This window comes from Misgurnus anguillicaudatus, chromosome 15, assembly GCF_027580225.2.
Source record: "Misgurnus anguillicaudatus chromosome 15, ASM2758022v2, whole genome shotgun sequence".
In the NCBI taxonomy this organism is placed as follows: domain Eukaryota; kingdom Metazoa; phylum Chordata; class Actinopteri; order Cypriniformes; family Cobitidae; genus Misgurnus; species Misgurnus anguillicaudatus.
The window spans coordinates 11,413,852-11,427,772 of NC_073351.2; the positions used below are offsets into that span (position 1 = coordinate 11,413,852).

The following is a 13,921-nucleotide window of genomic DNA, read 5'->3' on the forward strand; positions in this document are numbered from 1 at the left end:
GGACTGAATGAAGTATGCTGTACCATTTGTGTCCTTGTGCGCACTTATTTGGAAGTACTTGTAATTTGATTTGCTCTTTTTGGCACGGTCATTTCTGTAGTGTCGAGATCTTTGTAAACTTTTTTTCTGTCAAATACAAAAGCTATTCTGCCTTTGCATGTTTTGCAAAACACCCTGTAGGCTACAATGACCTTTCAGGTCAAAGAAAAAATCCATCACATGCTATTGACTACCCATCAGCTCATGATTGACTTCTTTAGTGGTGTGTAAGTTAAAGCACTGTTGAAAACCCCATGCTATTCCTGAAGTCTCCAAAGGTCAACCAAACTAATGAGGTTAGGGCTAGACACGGAGGGCCATTTGGCCATGAATATGATGTGCTATGCCAAAATCTGCAATGGCCAAATTTTAACCTCATTCTACACAATCGTTTTTAATGAGCACAGCTTATGCATGCTTAATTTGTGGCTCTTTCGAAATGCTCCTGTCAGCTATCTTGGTTGCAGTTGACTTGGGATCCAAGCATGATAACATTGAAACAGCTCAAATTGAGGACGCACATAAGGTATCATACTTCAGGATGTTTTACATGTCTTGTCCAAGATGGACCCGTTTTTAGATGCATCCGGGGTGTGGTTAATCTTGGGAGAAAAGCACATTTATGACCCTCCCTGGGAAAACCAAGTAAAGTCCTTTATTTGTGATTTACTGTTTTCTACATAAAATCATCCTGGAAAATGTGAAGAACATATAACCTTGATATTTTTATTGACTGAGTAAAGTCTAGTCAAAGATTGAAATAAAAGTGAAATCAATGGCTGAAGTCTTATCATCTCAGAACTTGATTTTGATGGATTTTCTTGATAAATGGATTTTCCACTAAAACAGGAATTTAAGGCAGGGCATATTGAGTGGCTCACCCCATTTTTAAATAGCCAGTAGCATTTAGTATCACAGCCTGGAACCCGATGAGAAGCTGAAATGCAGAATGATGTCATAAAAATCACTGATCCATATTAGCGAAAGCGTAAGACTGTAAATTTTGAATGCTTATATATTTAAAATGTGAATTTTGTCAATGTTTTGGCGACTTCTATGTAAGGGGACCCGTGGTGTATGTAGATAAAAACGTGGGTTCACACCAGACGCGTTTGAGGCATCATGGGAGGGCCTTCCATAGGCTTCTGCGACTCCGCTCGTTTCCTGTAATCACGTCACTACTAGAGCAAGCTCCTGATTGGTTAGCACAGCGCATTTTTCCATCAAAGTTCAAATTGTTCAAACTGCGCATTTCCCGCGGCAATGCTCAATTTATGCCATTCGTGTGAATGAGGTGGAATCGCTGCACGCTAAACACCTCATTCGTGCCGCGAGACCTCCGGACGTTTACACGTCTTTCCATTGACTTAACATTGAAATCACTGGCACTTCACGCCTCTACCATGGCTGGTCTGAACGCAGCATTAGGTAATAAAAACATACAGTTCATTATGTAAGGTCTTTACACCACTGATAATATTGGTATGTATATTGCATTTCTGTCAATGGTTCCTTCTAAAAGTTACACAATACACCTTTAACGTAACTTGAAAATCCGCCAGAGCGATTTGAAGACAGACTCCTCCGTATGATTTCTCGAATCGCTCTCGCGGTACTTTGACGTCATCAACTTGTCAGTTTTTGCCGCGCCACAAGCAAGCCTCTTGTAAAGTCATTCAGGTGATTTCCAATTATGAGATACGTTCTCAATCCTTTAAAAAAAAACGTTTTATAGCCACAGTGTGGAGACAATTGATACATAAATAAGTAAAGTCATAAAATGTGAAATTATATTGTCAGTGTTTGAGGAGCAGATGAGGAGGAGGTGTTTTAGAAATATAATATTAAAGCGGGGCGGCGCTCTTGCTGGATCCTTCATAGGCTAACTTACTACCCGAGGGAGAGAGAGAGAGAGAGAGAGAGAGAGAGAGAGAGAGAGAGAGAGAGAGAGAGAGAGATACTTCAACTTCATAAAGTGCACTGCAGGTATTAAACACAGTGAACTGAAGTGTTGGTCTGTTTCTGTCCGGAGCCGCGTGGACACATTTGGATATGCGCACACGTTTGGATGCGTTTGGCTCGTGGGAGATACTTAAGTTTCTTACTGAAAAATATACTGTATACGGACGAGTAAATATGAGTAAAACACACAGTGGGATGTGATCTGGTCTGTCACGTAATTGTCAGTGTGGAAAGTTTGTTGAGTGTTTTGTGTGTTTGTGTGGTGAAGATGCGCTGCGTTTGTGCGCTGTTGCTGATGGTGCTGCTGGATAAAACCGTAACTCTGCCTGCGTGGACAAAACACACGGTGAGCATAAATCACTGCCTTATTTCATTTCATGCACATATGATCTTTCAGTTGTGATCTAATACTCATGAAGAATTTTTAACCTGAAGGGTTTTCCTGACAATATGGTAGTTATGATAGTATTCTGCAAGAAGAAATGCTATACTTATCTAAAACAGCATCTTTTTATAATTTAAATCTTCAATAAAAACTCTATTATCCAGATACATGTTTTTAAACCACAGGAGGAGAACTTGTAAAATTGTCAGTATACCTCGCCCCAAATACATCAGTGTAAACCCTTAGCCATATAAATGTGCACAAACGCATGCATTCACGTGCAATTCTTATTTTCTGTAAGGGAACCTACAATCCTGATGTTAAAAAGAAAGGTAATGTAAACTTATAAACTGTCACACTGAGGCATTCCTTGGTTTCTCCTGTGCATGTATATAAGTTAAAGCTTTGCCAAGATCAAAGGCAAGAGCAGAAGGAAGTGAGAGGAAAGTGTTAAAGGTCAGGGGGATGGGGAGAGGATGGTCTCTTTCTGAGGATCTCTTCACTCTTCACATGTGGGTGACAGATATTGCAAACCCTTGCCTGCATGGAGAACTGAACTGCTACAGTACTATTACAGTAGAAGAGCAGGTAAAGAGTTCTAAACATAAAGCAGCAGAACTTTAAAGTTTGCAAAGGAGTATAGATGCAAAACCCTCATCTGACATGTTTTTTATTTTTTTGTAAATCACTTTTTTTATCAGGCTCTTATGTTTAGGTTCAGTAATTTCACTTTAATGGCAATGAAAAGGTTATCAGTCATTATACCACAGGGATGTTGAATGCTTTATTCTGATTGGTGTTGGTTATTTTTAAATTATGGGTGTTGATTATTTTTATAATGCCTTAAAATTACCACCAGAGCAATGCCTTAGTCTGTGATAACCATGATATAAGCAGAATAATTGACTTGCGTCGTGCCGGATTACCACCTTGGGTGTGCATTATTTTCAAATAATTCAACAACCCTCGTCAATTATTCCTTTACGTATATGAAATGCCTTATTTTCACAAGTGTCACTTTAGTCATTTCATATTTGTAAATAGTTTATGATGTAGCATCTGAAATGTACAAGACATTTACAAAATCATACCATTGTGAAATGTCAATCTATGATTGGTTCTGGTCGATCCACTTGTTGTTCTACATTTTCATTATGTAACTCAGGCTTGAATTGATTGACAGCATTGTTATTGTTTACACCTAAGAAGCTAAAGCTCATTTACATGACACTGGTTTTACCACATAAACAGTAAAGTTTTTATGCAGTTTGGCAGTTCGTTTACACGGTAACAGAATTTTACGTAAACGTTTGAAGACAGGTTTCATAGTGCAAGTTTTTGATAACAATGCCTTATTGTCTCCTGTGATAACATGTTAATTTAGTGGGATGTGTGAGTGTAACTAAAACAACTTCGGCATAAAGGTCTGTGTTTGTGCACTAAGCCTTTTTACACTTCTCCAACAAAGTTGACAAATTTTTGTCGCTTTATATTCCAGGCTCACTTGGAGTAAAAAACCTACCTCATCGTCGATGTTTTCGCCATCTTGATTCTTTGTATTTACGATCTGTAGTGGTGACTCGTGACTGCTCATCCAAGGGGAGCAAATTCAAAATATGTGTTCGGAGTGTCATGTGTGTTGCTCGTGTTTTCAAAATTTCAGCAAAACCGTTTATGATAAAAGATACGCTCATGTTCACAAAATACACGCAAGACACTCCCTTAACAGTAAACTCTGATTACGCAGGAGATTATGCGAGTATCTGGTAAACGAGAGCGTCTCTTTTATCATAAAGCCTTTAGACGCGTCTGTAGCAGGCACTTATTTTGACAAGACACGTGATGCACATAGGATCACTTGATGCAGAACACATATTTTGAAATTACGAACCACACACATGACGGGCTACATACATGTTGTGACGAACTTAACATCAAGTGCCCTTGAAAAAAGTCACCAGCCGCCTCCTAAAGTTGACCAGAGAGGAGAGCTACTTTAACATGTTACAAAAAAGTTAAATCTATAATGCAAAATAATACAAAATAAAATCATTTAGTTGTACTATTTGACTGTTATGTTATCATTAATTTAAAAAATCAAAACTGAGTTTGCTGTATGTGTGTCATGTTTGTTTCTCTACAGCGCACCCCTAACGAGGGTCTATGTAGGTCAGTAAAAAGGGTAAAAACATGTGACCTGAGGCTGAGCTCTAATTGGCTGGTTTCGGATCCACCCTGGGGCGCAGGTCTGTGCGCCCCAAACCCTCCCACTTTTGTTGTAAGCGAATCAATATTGATTTTTATGTCTTTGACCTCGTTTTCAGAATCTCATGACCGCGTTGCAGATTGCCATGTAACTCCTAGATACAGTACTGATCAGTGAAAGCAAGTGAAATATCTTGAGATAAAGGAAATATGATTTTTTATGCTTACAAAATTACCCTTTACAAGATGTTTAGTTGAAGAATAAATGAAGGATTAAGGAGCTTGGACCAGATTGAGCAGCAAGAAGTGATCACGGATGAGCTTACACTGTGTGCTTTTCCATTATTTATTGTTTTCCCTGTAATATTTTGTGCCTCATTTGAGCTGGCTTTGCGTGGACTTGATGCTCAGATAATCCGGTATTTTCCATGGCTTGGTCAACTGTGTTGCAACATACTGGTCTGTAATATAGGCAACTTTACTGTGTGTGTGTCAGATTGTACTAAACTAAAGTGTAATGCACAAGATCAATCTCCAAAACAAAAACTGTAAGATGTGGTCTATCTGAGGTAAAAACACCAAATCTAATGACAAGAGTCTGCATTTATCTGCCTTCATGTGTTTATTACACAAGATGGTTTTAGATACACATTGTCATTTAATTCAATTAAGTCACAGTGAATTTAATTCAAATCAGATTTTTACACGTCTGTTTCTATTTTAATCGCAATAGTATTTTGTTGATTTGATTTGTTCATATTTGCCTGTTCAGCACAAAGTTTGTGTGTTTTATCGCCTCAGCTGTCTGTCACTGCGAGATAAATTAATTCTGTTTCATGTGATGTTAAACATGTAAAGTGATGCACGGTCTCTGTTAATCTGTTCTCTTCACAAATAAATAAACATATTTGAACCTGAATTCTCATCTTGGAAGTTCATGATTATAAATGAACTGGTGAATTAAAACAATTATTATCATTAAAACATGAATTTTAAATTCATGTAGTATTTTTTACCGGCGACCCTCCTAATTTTTTTTTTTGCTTTATAGCCGGTTTCAGCAGTAACAACATAAACAAACGGCTTTCGTGGAACACACGTATCTTCCGGTAAACTTCGCTAAGAATAAATAACAGCAAAGTCCTTTTAAATTAGTTTATTTCTGATAACAAGCAAAATAAACAACACGTAGATTACCTTAGTTCATATTTTATAGCTAAAGCGTATAAAAAAAACAACACTCAGCTAACTCTAATGTGTAAAATGTGTACTGTAATGTATACAATGTTTACTACACACTGGCAGCCAAACCTCCCTTCACAAAGTCGTGATCCATGATCGCCGTCCCCCCTGTTTTTAGGAAACCAAAACGTGTTATTTTCAACGAGTTCAGATTCGCAACTAGTCAGACCATTAAGCAAACAGAAACCAGAAGTAAAGTTTCGACCAAACGCGTAACCGCGACAACGCACGTGCGTCCAATGAAACCGTGTATAGGGGGTGCTGGACCACCCAGCCCCCCAAATTAGAACACTGGTGTAAATGCAATTTATTTTTTGACAGTGTTTTTGATTTTTTTTAAATAAAGCAATCAAGAAATATTTCCATTTTTGAGGAGCTACAACAGCCTTTTAAAAAGGCCTGGAAAGAGAGGTGCTGCAATAATGTAGAATAGGTGAAAAATACAATCAACCATGAAAACCAATTTCGCTGTAGACCCCAAAAACAATTTCAATACATTGTAGAAGGGCACACCAGGACTCCTTTAATGTTCATTTAATAGTCACTTTCAAAATCTGTTTTGTTTCCTTAGGTGGCGAGCATCCGGTCATTTAAGCCATGTGCTCAGGTACCTGCACATGTGGACAGGAGGTCTCATGAAGGTCTGGCTCGGTTCAGGCGCTATGCCATCAACCCACTGGGATACAAATGGGATCATTTCAACATCACCTACAAGTGAGAACACCACCATCAGAAAAAGAGCAACATTCACACAAAATTATACGGTATGAAAAATATGACTTGATGGAGAAAAGTGAGGGGCCGGGAAGAACTGATGAGCCTTTTATGTGACAGGCGTGTATGGATGAACAAATGAGTAAGATGAAAAAAGAAATAAGTCATGCTTGATGACATTGTGGGAGAACAGCAGATTGAATTCAGACATTTTGGGTGACAGCCAAACATATAGATTTAAAGCATTTGTGTGTCAATGTGCTTTAGAAGATAGATAGCAGACACTGCACAAACTCTGGAAGTAATTTATTCATTTTATGTTTCTCTCTCCTAAAGGATCACAAAGTTTCCCAACACGCTGAATAAAGAAGATACGCGCAAAGCCATCACTATTGCCTTTACAAAGTGGAGTGATGTTTCCCCTCTCACTTTCACTGAGGTCAGGAATCTCAACAGAACTGCTGACATCACAATAGGTAAATCTGCAGGAAAAGAGCCAAGACATGGGTCGTGTGAATTTGGCAGGCATTACAGCGTGTTTTGTGTCAGAAGCTAACCCTCTTTTTCTGGAGTTAGGGTTCTACACATACAATCATACAGATTGTTGGTGGTCTCCACTGCATCCATGTTTTGATGGACTGAACGGTGAGTTGGCCCACGCCTTCCTGCCTCCACGTGGAGAGATCCACTTTGACAACCATGAATTCTGGATTTTGGGCAAATCCCGCTTCAGCTGGAAACAAGGTGCACATCATTCTTCGATATAACATGACGCTCATACACATTAATTGTACCATGGTCTTGATAAATTCTTGAATCCGATTGGTTGACAAATGTGAATCAATAGGTTCATGCCCTGTTGGAATTACCGTAGTTATGAGATTTTGATTTGTAAAAAGTCTTGGTTAGATTCAAAATCCAGAAACTGGATAAATATGCCGCCTTAATTATATCAACTGGATATCAAAGAACAAAAAGATAGAAAATAGCCCAAAAATTGTATGGCATATTTATCTATTAAACCCTATAACTAGCGCAGCCCTTTTTGAATGGGGGTGAAAAGGTGATGTACACTCTAATATAACTCTGCCATTATTTGGTCTAGAAGCCTAATTTTGGCCTTGTTTTAAAGAAGACACTTTAACTCTTTCCCCGCCATTGATGAGTTATCTCGTCAATTAAGAGAAAGCATTTGCATAAAATAATGTGTTCCTGATAAGTTTTTATGGTAGTCTTTAATACTGCGATTATCCACTAGATGGTTAGACTTACCCAATTTATAAGAAAAGGGAAGCAAAAATTATTTATTAATTTTACACTTCGTGTATGTTTTGATAATCGTTCTTAATTTGATCTCTAACAAAATTCCTTCACAAAAATGCAATTATTTCAGCTTTTTGCTAAAAATTTTTACTTTGAAGAAAAATACCCATATTTAAGAGTTTATAAGCAGAGAAAAAATATAAATAAAATTTAATGTTTTTTCCCACTGTTTTGTTTGTTTGTTTGAAAGCAGAGGGTCTGTTTATATATTTTTAGAAGAAATTTTTCCTGGAAGGCATTTTGTGAAACTTTTGTAAAAATCACAAAAATGCTGGCGGGCAACTGTTTAAAAAAAAAAAAAAAATTAGTAAAAAAATTTTATGGAATTGTCTGGAAGTGAAAATACAAAAAAAAATGTTTATTGTAATATATAAAATTAATGCCATATAGTATTATTTTATACATAAAATTATAATTGTGTTGGTTTGCTGCATACTTTTGTCACAAATTAATAAATTATTGTCACTGCATTATTATTACGGCTAAAAGGTTTTGAAACATAAAAAATTACATTCTTAAGCCCGATTTATAGTCGTGAGTAAGTTCAATGCCATAGCTACGGCGTAAAAAGATTTTTTAACAGCGCGTCAGATCTACGCGGACCGCAAGCGCTGTGATTGGTCCACCAGAACCCCTCCCGTCAGGTAAAAAAACTGCGTCATAGGTATTTCCGTTTGCGACGGTAAAAACAAAGATGAGCCAAGTCGAGGAGTGATTTAACTCAAACTGCAACAAAAGTCACTGTTTATTTACTTCCATCATTGCTCGTCTTCACATAGACAACAAGTTGCTGTTTCTTCTTTGTTTGTGGGTTAACTTGCCAAACTTCTTCTTCTTTGATGGTCGCGCTGCTACTGTGGTTACACGTGTGGATACTGCCTACCAGCGGTCTGCGCGTGTGTGCGCACATAGTGATGGGCGATTTCGAAGCACGCTTCATAAGGCTTTGAAACATTTACAAATCTTTTGTTTCGAATCATTGGTTCGGAGCTTGTTTCAAACTTGCCAAAGTCACGTAATTTTTGAAAACGAGGCTTCATTAGGTCATAACTGTTTTGAAACGTTTGGAAAATCCAACGATTCACCTATAGGGGGAGTTGATCACAAATGACCAGTGTAGGTGAACTCAGCTCAGTTTTATTATAAAAGTTCATTAAAAACATTTGTTTTTCTTAACAACATATTTTAAGAACAATCTTGCTATTATTTTGTAAAAAGTGTAAAATGTTTGGACAGATCTTGCTGCTTTTACACTATTTTGAATAGTAGATGTCGCCAGCGTGTATGGTGTTTCGAACGCTTCGATAAACTGAATCAATTTGCGAAGCAATTGGTTCCATTGATTCGAAGCTTCGAAAAGCTTTGTTTCTCCCATCACTATTTGAACGTCGAACCGGACAACGACGCAAAAGTATAAATGAAACCAACGCGGAACCTATGCCGTCGCGGCTACGCCGTAGGACCTACGCACAACTATAACGAGCCCTTTAGACCTTTCCAACAATATATAGTTTGTCGTGATAGATTAAAATTTACATGCAAAAAATTGAAGTAAACTCAGGTGTCCCACTCATGGGACAGTTTCAGTTAACGGGTTAAATGTAAATAACATTTTAGTGGCATCTAGTGGTGAGATTGTGAAGTGCAGCCAACAGCTCACCCCTTGATTTCAAAACACAAATGGTAGCTGCCTCGTTAAGATCACCAGCGACTTTCTCGCCGTGTGTCGTCTGTTTCTTTCAATGAGGCGCTTCTAAATCTGGTTGTCATAAACAAATGAGTACCATCCACTCCATTAACTGATGATAGAAGGATGACATGAACGCCACTGCTTTACTTCCATTGGTAGTCGCTTCTGAAAAGCGCTCATCATTTGCATAAACCCCCAACGCTTACTTTTGCCCGTGTCGCTGGAAGTCGCCAAGCATCCATTGAAATGTATGAGATTGGGTCGCTCTGCTATTGCTAGTCGCAGGCGGTCTGATTGGGGCAAAAGATGTCATCGTCTGAGAAAATGTAGTGACGAAACGCGCTTTGTAGAACAGTTTGTCCATTCAGGGCTACTGTAGAGATGGCAACTTCCATGTAAGGGGACCTGCAATTTATAGGTATTTAATGCATTCTAAGGTAATAAAACAATAAAGTTCATTATGCAAGGTCTTTATACAACACTAATAATATAGTAATGTATTTTATATTGCATTTCTGTCAAGAAATACCTTATAAAAGTTACACAATGCACCTTTAAGCTAAATCTAAGTTTTCTAAATATAGTCACTAAATAATGTTATTTGCCAGGTTAGTAGCATAGTTTTGCTTTAGATACAAACACATATATATTTATAATCTTTTCTCTTCTGTTCATCATCATGTCTGTTGTTCTGTACAGGAGTATGGCTGAATGACCTGGTTCAGGTAGCTGCTCATGAGATCGGTCATGCTTTAGGTCTCTGGCATTCACAGGACCCTAATGCTCTAATGCACCCTAATGCAACTTACACGGGTCAACGAAACATCGCCCAAGATGATATCTGGGGCATCCAGCGCCTTTACGGTAAGGCAGAAATAAGTGCTTTTTATGCATATAGTCACATTGTACACGTCTCTCAAGCACGTGGAAGTTTCATATCTAAACAGTTGCGCATGTTTGTGTTTTAGGATGCATGGATAAAAAGCGCGTGTGTGATCCCTGGGCACGGCTTGGTTTTTGTGAGAGGAGGCGGAGTTTCATGAAGAAAAATTGCCCGAAGCGCTGCGACCTATGTTATGGTGAAACAGCAAAACCCCCCACATACACAGAACATCACTTAATAAAAATAGTACAAATTAACACTGGAGATACTCTGGATGTATAGAGCAGGAAAATATATTCATAATTTAAAACTTGTTTACACACCAGAGCCTCTGGATGCAGTATCCACCCCGACCCCTCCCCCTGACAACGTGAAGATCAAAATTGTACCGCGTGGAAAAGTTGTGGGCTTTCGCTGTGGGACAAAAAATACCAGAGTTCCTCCAAAAGTCAGGTAGAGCATTCTACATTCGGTTTAGTGCCAAAACAAAAACAGATCTCAGTTCTGCTTGGTGATGCCAACAAAAATATTTCTTTTGCAGTAAGGTTCTAATATAGATGATATATTTTGATATGCATATATCCATTTGGCTTTCATTTCATGTGAATTTTTCTCATCTTGTTCAGCTGGTACAAGGATGGCGAGCAGCTCCTGACATCTATTCCTGGATATATTGTAATCAAGGATCGGGACCTGCGGTTGGTGGCCAACGAATTCAACGAAGGCACCTACACCTGTCGCATCCATCGCCGCGGTAACATCGTCTCTGCCAACTCGTGGGCAATCCGCTTGAAGCCAGAGAAATCATCAAACAACAGCTGATGATGTGAGATTTATTGAGCACTGGCTCTACCTCTAGGGCACTTAGATCTGCTCTCCTGACCTCTGCTGCAGGACAGACATCTCTGTGTGGACTTCAGATCCATTGAGTGCTTCAAAGACATCTGTGGGCGTATCAATCTCAGATAATTGAGGTGAAACACACAAAACCATGTCTAGGTCAAATATATTCAGGACGATTACAGCAAAAATATATTCTTGGTGCCGCAATGAACATTTGACACGGTAGTCATTTGACTACTTTTGTAATTATTATAATCAGAGATCCCCACTATTAAAAATGCATTACTCCAAATAACTAAATAAATAAACACAGAAAATTAAATAAAAAAATTAATTAAGTGTAAAGCCCATGCAACGGTAATGTAATGTCATTATAACTAACGTATAATAATAATAATAATACATTTATAAGACGTTTTGGGGTCATAGTACACAAAATCTTAAAGGGTTAGTTCATCTCCACCATTAAAATAGACATGATACCAGGCATTTGTAATGCAAATGAAAAGAGGCTTTATTTCAGACTAAACGTGCTTGGAAACAGCCATTCGATTACATTGCCCTGTAAAGTGGCAACAACATACGCATATGAACCATAGAAACAAGCATGGTCATATTAATATAGATAAAGGATAATGATAAACATTTTAACATTTACAAAGCAGCGTGTGTATTATCTATTCACAAATACCCATCCTAAATTTCTCCCGCACCTTGTCTTTCATCTTCACTTTTATTTCTCTGTTTGTTTGTTTTGTTGTTGTGGCTGGCAGTGGGAGCTGCTTGCCGCTTTCGTGACGCCAAAGGTTTGGGGATATCAAGTTACGTTGCTATGTAATTTAACTTGATCAAAGAACCTTATAAAATATGAAAATATATATCCCCAAATATTTAACAAATTGCACGTAACATACATGTTTTTTTTAATGACCTACCCTAACCCGCCCCATAAAGTGACAATTTATTTACCCACCCCAACCCGGGTTATAAGACGTAATCATAGAATACACTGGCAAGTAATTTCTGCATTTATACGGGCAGTATTGTTTACAATGTTTGCATAATGACTTAAATAAAAAGGAAAAAAAAAATCTTTTGCAGTGTCAGCAGGTCACGCCGCATGTGCCGTAGTCTGCTTGTGAACGCACTGAAGGACCAAGGAGGAGAACAAATTGTCGAATAAAACTGTTTGTTTTGTTTTCTTTGCACACAAAAGGGTGATTCTCACGAAATCCGTGTCCAGCATTCGGAATAAAAAAACTTGAAGCCAATTTTTTTGCACATATAAGATTAAGGTCTGAACTTACAATACCCATTACTTGTAGAGGATTTAAAAAATATTTCCTATAAAATTATTTACATTTTTTAGATTATCAGTATAAAAATGATCATTACAGCAACATGATATTACATTAAATATATGCATTTACAAACTCATGAACTAAAAAGTTGTCTAGGTACTATGACAAACAAAATTTCAACTTTTATCTGGAGAGAAAAAATAAGAGCTGCTTACCTGGTAGCCATCTTGAGTATCACAGTCAATTATGTCCCTTCCAACATTTTTTTTTTTTTTGAAAATGTAGTTACTTGAGGGCTTAAACAATGATTGAAAATTGTTGCGGAGGATGAGAAATTTTTTCTTGGACACATTTATATTCCTTATTATAGTCTCTACATTTACCAATGATCACCTAATACTTTACTGTATTTTTTAGATTTTTTAATTATAAATATTTCTATGTCAAAAAACCCAGATCCAGTCATGGACACGTTGCGGTAATGAAATTTTTTCCCTTAAATGTGAAAAAAAAAAAAACTTGGTTTGTATGTCATTTGAAGTCATGTGCAAAATAGTACATGAAGAGATGTTTATAACTGTATGCTTCCTATTTTGATACTCTTACTTTGCATTTACTTTTTTATCAAAATGTTTCATGACACCTCATAAGTCCAATTATGTGAGAATCACCCAAAAGTGTTCTCATCGCTTCATAATATGATGGCACATGGACCTTTTCGGCAATGTTTTTCATTCTTTTCTGGGCTTTGTTAGGCAAATTGCAAACTGCAGTCTATGGGAAAGTCACAAGCCTGCCTGTTTTGATCAAAAATATCGTTTTGAAGATAATTAAAGGACTTGGTGGTTTAGAACGACACGGATTAGTAATTTATGATAAAAATTAAATTTGGGGTGACCATTTAATGGTGCAAAATATACCTAAAGGTAATTTTCAGATTTGAGGTCAAATAAGTCCCGCACATTCTTGACCACACATTAGCATCAATAAACACATTTTTATGGACTCTCGAATACCTTTCCTGGGATGTGCAGAACATTTCCAAAAAGCCTCGTCCCACTTTTGAACAAACACAGACATTTTATGAAAGGCATGTCTATGACTTTCTTATATCTGCTGCCTCCTACAGTATGTACTGTACACAGAATAATCGAGCTGCTAGAGCTAGTTAAAAAAACACAAACTTCAAGCAAATTACTGTATATTATTCTTATTATATACAGAAGTTAATTTTTTTAATTTAATCTTTTGCTAACATTCTTATATTATTGGAAATTAAATGTGCTTTAATTCACAGTGTCCATCTCTGAGTCCACATTAATACTGTAACTAAA

At 37.4% G+C, this 13,921-nt stretch overlaps 1 protein-coding gene across 2 annotated transcripts; it reads left to right on the top strand.

Annotated features, from left to right (window-relative positions):
* The first annotated feature begins 1,972 nt into the window (after positions 1 to 1,972).
* mmp23bb (matrix metallopeptidase 23bb) lies at positions 1,973 to 13,737 on the top strand. Of its 2 annotated transcripts, none has more exons than XM_055173569.2 (8): positions 1,973 to 2,347; positions 6,405 to 6,597; positions 6,884 to 7,023; positions 7,124 to 7,291; positions 10,260 to 10,424; positions 10,529 to 10,639; positions 10,770 to 10,896; positions 11,070 to 13,737. In XM_055173569.2, the coding sequence occupies exons 2-8, from the start codon at positions 6,521 to 6,523 to the stop codon at positions 11,263 to 11,265; spliced, it is 984 nt and encodes a 327-aa protein (XP_055029544.1). In that variant the 5' UTR covers positions 1,973 to 2,347; positions 6,405 to 6,520; the 3' UTR covers positions 11,266 to 13,737. The 2 variants fall into 2 exon arrangements, with proteins under 2 accessions (XP_055029544.1, XP_055029543.1); XM_055173568.2 differs by having other exon boundaries at positions 1,975 to 2,347; positions 6,405 to 6,547.
* The last annotated feature ends 184 nt before the right edge of the window (positions 13,738 to 13,921 follow it).

What these genes read in the sequence shown, in the direction of transcription:
- mmp23bb (XM_055173568.2), top strand. Translation starts at nt 2,270, where the DNA reads ATGCGCTGCGTTTGTGCGCTGTTGCTGATGGTGCTGCTGGATAAAACC. An exon ending in GGGCATCCAGCGCCTTTACG is followed by an intron (nt 10,425 to 10,528) that starts GTAAGGCAGAAA and finishes TTTGTGTTTTAG; the next exon opens with GATGCATGGATAAAAAGCGC. An exon ending in GCGCTGCGACCTATGTTATG is followed by an intron (nt 10,640 to 10,769) that starts GTGAAACAGCAA and finishes TTTACACACCAG; the next exon opens with AGCCTCTGGATGCAGTATCC.